This window comes from Dromiciops gliroides, chromosome 2, assembly GCF_019393635.1.
Source record: "Dromiciops gliroides isolate mDroGli1 chromosome 2, mDroGli1.pri, whole genome shotgun sequence".
Taxonomy (NCBI): Eukaryota; Metazoa; Chordata; class Mammalia; order Microbiotheria; family Microbiotheriidae; genus Dromiciops; species Dromiciops gliroides.
Window position 1 is genome coordinate 332945633 of NC_057862.1, and position 8762 is coordinate 332954394.

The 8762-nt window shown below is 31.9% G+C and overlaps 1 protein-coding gene across 1 annotated transcript in view; it reads left to right on the forward strand.

Annotated features, from left to right (window-relative positions):
* The window catches only part of GABRA1 (gamma-aminobutyric acid type A receptor subunit alpha1), a 65593-nt gene extending 57908 nt beyond the window's left edge, over positions 1-7685 (forward strand). Inside the window, 2 exon segments of the mRNA XM_043984356.1 lie at positions 3201-3403; positions 6922-7685. Coding sequence (XP_043840291.1) covers positions 3201-3403; positions 6922-7233 — 515 coding nt within the window. The 3' untranslated portion in view covers positions 7234-7685.
* The last annotated feature ends 1077 nt before the right edge of the window (positions 7686-8762 follow it).

Sequence of the window (8762 nt, forward strand, 5' to 3'; positions counted from 1 at the left end):
GATTGTCTCCAGATCCCACAAATATAAACAAAAGTCAAAACATTCAATTTCAAATATTCATATTCATATACTTTTAGAGTTGGAAGCACATTAGAATATGTAATGCTCTCTTTTCCTATATCATGAATTCTAAGTAAGAGAAAATCTTTCCTTTTAAGGATCCCATCATTTTTACTTTAGTGGCCAGTTTTTCCTCTTTGTGGAGAATCAGGTCCCTAATAATCATCATAGCCACAGTGACCAAAGTAATGGAAATGAAGTTAAAAAAGACTCGTGTACAAATTAAACTTCACACTTACTGGCTGTGTGACCCTCAGCAAGTCACTTAAACAATATCTCCCTCAGTTTCTGCATCTATTAAAGGAGTATAATCGTAGTACCTACCTCCAAGGGGATATGTAGTGAGGATAAAATAATATTTTCAAAATGCTTTACACGCCTTAAAGTGTTTTATAAATGAGAGATGCTATTATTGTTATCTTAGTCAGCTGTTCAAGCATTTCTTTCAACCTGTAGTCTTTGTTAACCTTCTGTTTTGTAACTAGCAGTTTAGCTGCTTATCAGAATTAAATACAAATTCCTAAAAGGTGTATTGAATCAGGACATTTTGTTCCTTAATAATTTCAAAAGCCAAGAAAAGTTTGTGTGTGTGTGTGTGTGTGTGTGTGTTTTAAGAATGAAAATGTAATGGCAAGTTTGAAGAAAAATTCACCTACAAAGGTATTTTGTTTTTATTAACTTTTTTTTCCCTTTTTGGAGAAAATTCCCTTCAGCTTTTCAAAGTGTTTTACATGTAGCAAACTTTGATCACAATGCTTTTCAAAGGTTTTTTTCTCTGACTGATATATGCCCTTTTGATTATAACTACATAGCAAACCCAGCTGTGGTCAAGGTATTCTGAACATCAAGTTGCATTTTTTTCAAATATTTTGCCTTCAAAAAAAACCCCGAATTCTGAGACCTTTATGCCTTCAAAACTTACTTAACAAACATGTTCCTGATCTTTTTACTTTGAACTCAGTGTGTTATTTTAAACTATGCCCTGCCTGAAGGTTTATGGACTGTGCAAAAAAATATGCAAAAAGCCACTTAAATGTTGCATCTAAAATTATTTATTTAAACTTGTATCTCATAAATTCATGAATTATTAAGTATTACAAATATTATTATAGACCTCCTAAATACATTGTAAATCAAAATGAAAACACCCTGCTAGTTATATCTGCTATCAACTAATGGATACACATACATACACACACATATATACATATGTGTTCATGTATATAAAATCAGCTGATCAACAAAAAATGATTGACTATTACCATGAGCCTTTAATATATACCATATATGAAATAATACCTGACTTTAAAGAACTTACATTATATTCGAAAGACAAAATGTATATATATCTACTTTGTGTATAAATGTTTATAAATATATGCATTTATATAGAGATATGCAAACATAATATATACAAAATGAATACAGGATATGAATAGGATATGGAAGGAAGAGGTCCCACTAGCACCTAAGAGGTGTAAGAAATTGATCCATAATCATGGCATTTAAAAGCACTATTTCTTAATTGTTATGATCCATTAAGACTAAGCACTGTGGACATAAACCACAACAGGAATTGAATATATTATATGAGTACAGTTATCAAGATACTTGGTAAATAACTGATTGTATATAAATACAAAAAAATGGTGAAATGTGTACTATATCCCATGAATTTCAGGAAATTCTCAATCCCCAAATTATTATTCTCTGTCTATTATTAGAAGAATAACCTACTGCCTCCTCTTATAAATGAGGAACTAGAGTTTCAGAAAATGACATAGCCATAGCCACTGCCTCCCACAAGTTATCATCTAACACCAAACATTAATAACTATTGGTTTTCTTTCTTAAACCACTGCTACTCCACAGGGATCTTAGTAGATATCATTGGGTGCTTTTAAGTTAATGAAACATGAAGACATTTCTATTCTTTTCTCACTAATGAGATATTTTATGGAAAGAGCTATAAAAGCTTGAAGTACAACAGAAATGGGAGATATTATTACAACAGTTTTTCATGCAATTTTTTGAATATAGAATAAGGGTTGATGAAGGGTAAATTGATTCCATATATATTTTCAAAATTGGCCCACAGGGAAAGGGAAAAAGGGGAGGGTCAGAAAAGAAGAGAACTACCTTTCATGATATGGACTACCCCAGGAATATAGGGGTTGTAATTAAAAGTAAGAGAATCAGCACAATTAATTTGTATGTTTATTTGATACCCAGAATTGGTTCAACTCAGAAAGTAACCATTGAGCTCCTCCTTACAATCTAGTATTGTTGAGATTAGAAAAGTGCCACTGCACCCTCAAATAGCTTGTAATATTTGACTTTTGTGACCAATATCACATGGATTATAAACAAAAAAAGAACATTTTATAACATTAAAAATTCCCAGAAAATCAATTCTGCATTACAATATTGTAATGGTAATTTATGAAAGACAGCAATTCTGATTAAGACAAGGATTTAGTATAATCCCAAAGGATCAATGATTAAAAATGCTATCCCCCTCTAGAAAGAGAATTAATAAACTGTGAGTGTAGATTGAAACATACTTTTAAAAAACTTTCCTTATTTTTCTTGTTTTTTGTGTATTTTCTTTTGCAATATGTCTATTATGGAAATAGTTTTTACATGACTTCACAGGTATAATTGATATCACATTGCTTGCCTTCTCAAGAGCTAGTAGAGGGTCAGGAGAGAGGGACAGAGTTTGGAACTAAGTTTTTTTTTTAATGAATGTTTAAATGATTCTAAATGTAATTGGGAAATAGTCAATAAAATAAAATATATATTTCAAGACATAGTCTGCATGAAATTTTTTTCTCTGTAACTCCATAGCTTTTCATGGTGACTTTGAAACCAAAGAATGGAAGTAATTTATCCAGAGTCACACAGAAAGTACCATACTAAATTAAAAACCTGAGATGGGATCTAAACCTAGGTCTTCTTATTCCAAATCTGAAATCATGATTAGATCATTATTCATTCTGCCTAGATTCTACCTTCCCCAAAGTAGAATAAAAGGGAAACCACATTCTCACTCTATAAAGCTGTATAATCTTTCTTTATTGATAGATTAATATTCCAATTTTTTATATTTTTATGCATGTTTTCTTTTCTCCCTCCAGGAGTGACAACTGTGCTTACTATGACCACCCTAAGTATCAGTGCCAGAAATTCTCTTCCCAAAGTAGCCTATGCCACAGCCATGGATTGGTTTATTGCAGTGTGTTATGCCTTTGTATTTTCAGCATTGATTGAATTTGCCACTGTCAACTATTTTACCAAGAGGGGTTATGCTTGGGATGGCAAAAGTGTTGTTCCTGAAAAGGTAAAAATATTTAACAGTTACAATAGAGCATGTCATTTCTTTGAGAGTCCCTAAAAGTAAGTAAACCAATTAGGGGACCATGTCAACAAATCAGACCAATAAATATTTAAATGCTTACTATGTCCTAGATATTATGGTAGGAAAGGCCAATTAGATTCATTCATTTAATCATCACTTTTTAAATATATCTATTATATACATTCATTGTGTATTACTAAGGTAATTTGGTAAAGTACTAAGATAAGATACTAAAGTAATTTCCATAGTTCCTGACTTTCAGGACTTTATAGTCTATGTGTCCCTTGGAAAGTTTCTTAAAATCTATGAGTCTTCACTTTTAAAACAAGAGGTTTGTAATAGATGGCTTTAAGATTCCTTCCAACTCAAAATCTAGAATCTTATGAATTCCATAGGTAAGACAAAATATATAAAATGGTATATGCCTATGAAAAATATGTCATATGAACATCAGTTGAAGAAATTTCAACTAATCTTTAGCATGGAGAAGGGCATGATGGCTGTCTTCAAACATTTGAAAAATTATGTGGAAGAAGAATTAGGCTTTTTTTTCTATTTGTTCAGTCTCAGAAGAGAATCAGGAATAATGGACATAAGCTGTAAAGCATCAGATTCAGGGTTGATATCAGTAAAAAAAATAAAGAAAGAAAAATCAACAATTAGAGCTGTAAAAATCTAAAATGAGTTGAGTCTAGATGTGGTAGGTTTTCTTTCTTCATAAGCCCCTTCAAGTAAAAAAAGTGGATGACCACTGGTACAGTATGGGTGTTCTAATATTATAGCATCTATGTGTTGCATTGGAAGGCCACTAAAGTCTTTACAAATCTAAACTTCTGGGATTCTATGAATTATATGATTCAGTAAAATAAATATTATGCAAGGTAGAACTAGAAAAGTACATAATAGTGGTGTGAGTTGAGAGGACAGAGAGAAATGTCTTTTGGCTTGAGGAAGGGAGAATTGAAAATCAGAGATGGCTTCTGGAAGGAAGTGACATTAGCCTTGATTATTTTTTAAATAGAATTTTATTTTCCAAAATATATGCAAAAACAAATTTTAACATCAATTTAAAAAAAAAAAAGGATGAGTTGAATTTCAAGAGACAGACATAGGGGTTGTAATGATTCCTGGCAATATAAACTTAGGGGAAAAAAGAAATGCTGAAGTGGGGAGAGCAGAAACAAAATCCACTGAACAAACATTTGGTGCTGATTTCAATGTTATATATCAAAGCGTTGTATAAATGGTCTCATATAATTCATGCATGAACTAACACCACTTATTCGTTTACTGAGTTCAATTAGGCTAAATGTTTATAACTTCAATTTCTAGACTTTGGGTTACCTGGTGACTTCCAAATTAATAATTAAAAATGACTGAATAGGTGATATTTGTAATTTACATAGTAAGTCATTATCTTCATCGTACTGTTCTGAATCTAGAACTGATTTTTCCTCCTTTCTCTTCTGAGGTAAATTGAGTAGGCTAGGGTTTGGTTTTCAAACAAACAAACACACAAACAAAACCCCCTAAAAATCCACCTCTGTCAAAGAATGAATATTTCTGAACATAGGCTCAATAATATTAGGATTTTGAATTAGGATGGTAGGATTATTTTAGGATTTGGAAGGAACTTTGAAATCTCCAAATGAAGGGTTCTTCCTACAATATGCTTGACAGATGGTTCATCTACTCCCTGTTTGAACCTCCATAGCATTCTTGGGCCTAATGACAGCTTGGTTGAGTGAATTTTGTCAGGAACAGTCTATAGTTCTAGCTAATAAAACTGTAATGTAACTATGTTACACTATTTCCCATGGATTTATATTATTTCTTTTTATTACTTTTTAAATGTTCTAAATGAGAGTTAGTTTAAGAAAGCATTAAATGACAATCTAGTACTGATTATAAAAGGTTAAAGTATCCCTAAAAATCTATTCTTCCTTGATTACATTTTAAAGATAATTATATGTCCTATTGAAGAGGAGATATTTTGCTAATTGAATAATTTGGTAATTAACACCAGAAAAAGCCTTTTAGAACTAGGATACCCTATCTAGCATGACTGAATTCCAAAATTTTGATATGTACAATTTTAGAAATCAAGAAAATCAGCTTTTGTTAAGCACTATGTGCCAAGAACTGTGCTAAGCACATTACAAATATTATCTCATTTGATCTTACAACAACTCTGTGAGGTAGACTTTATTATTATGCCCATTTTTTTTTTACACTTCAGGAAACCAGTATAGGCAGATTTTACTTGACTTGTCCAGGGTCATACAGCTAGTAAATGACTGAGGTTGTAACTCAGGTCTATCCTGACACTAGACCCAGTGCTCTATCTACTCTGCCAACTACTTGCCTCTAAAGAAAACAGAGATCACAGAGTATTTCCAGTAGCACTGTGTAATGTATTTAAATATATATTTGGATGAACATAGAATTCACTAAATTAAAATGTAATGCCACCTCCAATTGCTTATAAAGGAATGGTATACAAAACTTATTTTGGGTGACCAAATAATTCTCAATAAAGAAATAGAAAATTTCAGATAATTGCCAAAAATTTAGTAATATTCTATTTGCCTTGATCTATGAATAGCATGATAAAACATTAGAAAACAATTCAAGAAATCCTTATCTGAGTTTACTATGTGAAAGTGAAACTGGAGATAGGTGAAATTCGGGTTCCCTGTTAAAATCTATGAATAGTTTGTCTTTTGGAACATAGCAGAAACTTTGGAAACAATGTTGGGTTCTTTTTAAATAAGCCAAATTAAACCAAATCATCAAGGTGGACAAAGAAATATACAGCTACTTATTTTAGTGTGGGTAAAAGAAAACCAAATACCCAAATAGATGCTGTCACTCCCACAAGAGTGGGATCACAACACTTCCATTCCTGCTCTTCCTTTGTGTAGGATCACAACATATTTCTGTCCCCTACAGAAGTCCAATCCAATGTACTATGGATAGTTTTTTCTGCTATCTTTTGAAATCCCATGGATACCAGTGGAATTCAAGGACTTGGTTAAGCTCTTGTCACATGACCAGCCCATCACCTCTTTCACATATATTTTTCTTTGTTGATATCTTTGACACTTTCTCTTTTAGAATTCCTATGTGTAATGTGTTAAGAATCTTTTGGATCCTGTAACTTTGTTTATTGACTTTTTTATCCAATGACTAAAAAAAAAATGTAGTTCCTCAGCAATTGTAGTGACTTTGAGACAAACAACAGATATAAAATATATAAAAAATACTAGCTGGAGTTCTTATTACTTTGAAAGCTAGAGATGGTGTTTAGTCTTCTTTCTGGAATCAGCATAAAACCTGAAATAAGTCTGGGTAATTTAAACTCACATGCCTTATATATTTAAGACAATTCATAGCAAGGAAACAGTCTGGTTTATGGGTTGGTAAGATTGATTTAACCTATAGTATTTTTGTAGAAAAAAAATCACTGAACAGAATGTTGGTTTTCCTCTTTTTTCCAGCCAAAGAAAGTGAAAGATCCTCTGATTAAGAAAAACAATACCTATGCTGCCACAGCAACAAGCTACACCCCTAACATCGCTCGGGGGGATCCTGGGTTAGCCACAATTGCTAAAAGTGCAACAATAGAGCCCAAAGAAGTCAAGCCTGAAACGAAACCACCAGAGCCCAAGAAAACTTTTAACAGTGTCAGCAAAATTGACCGATTGTCAAGAATAGCATTCCCATTGCTTTTTGGAATCTTTAATCTAGTCTACTGGGCTACCTATTTAAACAGAGAGCCTCAGCTTAAAGCCCCCAACCCACATCAATAGGTATTTTAACTTGCATAGTCTTGTTCAATATTTCCACACTGGGAATTGCCTTCCGTTCTCAACACAGTAATTCCCATTTGCTTCATTGCCTCTGTCTTAAAGAAACTGAAGGTTTCCTTATTTTAAGAATAAATCATAACAGAACAAGAAACCCTGTATGTTAAGTCCAAAGCTGTGTGGTAAATACACCTGGGAAACCGGATTTTGAGAGAGGGAGTGGAAAAAAAACAAAAAAACATGATCATGGAAAAAAAAAAGGAGACAGAGAGAGAGAGAGAGAGAGAGAGAGAGAGAGAGAGAGAGAGAGAACAAAGAAGAGAGGGAAAGTGAAAGAAGTAGTGAAAAATACTTAATGATCTAACCAAATTTTATGTAGATATTATATTGCCAAATTCCCTAACAGAGACACTATATATGTCAAAATATTTTTATGCAAATGGTTTAAGGAAAAATATGTTTAAATGTTGTAAAAAAGCTTACTTCCTTGTTGCATAGAATATATAATGTATTTACTCTTCTGTTCATTGACATGATAGAAGGAAGGATTGGATTTTTGAGATTTCCAAGTTCTGAATACTGTTGCTTATGCTAATTCTATTTTTAAATCCCCAGGCTTATTGTTATAGAGCTAAATACTATTTTAAAAATATATATATATATGGAAATTTCATATTCTAAGGTGCATTGATGAATGCTTCAATCTGTCATTTATTGTCATTGTTGTTTTTAGCAAGCAGTCTAGATGAGGCATCATCTGAATTGCATAATCAATAGAATGGGAAAAAATAGTCTTCCCCTTTCCAAAAATCTAACTCCAATAGAATCCAGGTCCTAAAAAAGGTTGCTTCTTGTCTGGAAAATGTTTTAAGAGGGGGTGAAAAAAAAGTATTTTGCAAGCTCTAGATATGTTGAATGTATTATTTTCTATAACACTACATTAAAAGCTTTAGATTGAAATTTATGAATAGCAGAAAAAACAAAATAGAGTATTTAATATATGTAAATAAATGGCATGAGATTGTACATTTTTTTTTACTTTTTTAAATTTGAGTTCTTAAAATACTGTGCAGGGCTCACCTCTGTTAGGTCTTAATATGTTATATTTTGTGGAAACATATTTAGAGCCTGCATATAAAAGAACCTGCAGGAATCAGTAAGAGCATAAAGGAAGAAGATATTAATTGGGATTATAGAGATAGAGAGAAAGCTGGCAATTTCAAAAATACCTGATGCAGAGTAGTAAGTAAATTACTCTCTGCTCCAATTTTAGAGAAATATTCAAATTTAGTCTACTGTGTGGTAGAGAAAATAAATTTTTTAAAAAAATTGTTCCAGCTAGAAAATCATCTGTATATTACTGCTATATTTGCTGATACATAACTGTTACAATAAGTGATGTAATATATGTAGCATTCAATACAAAACAAACATCATACACAAAAGAATGTACAGAAAATAGATTTTATTGAGTAAACTTACTACATGTCATTTTTACTGTAGCAATATCTTTGTAGGAACACTACGTAAGG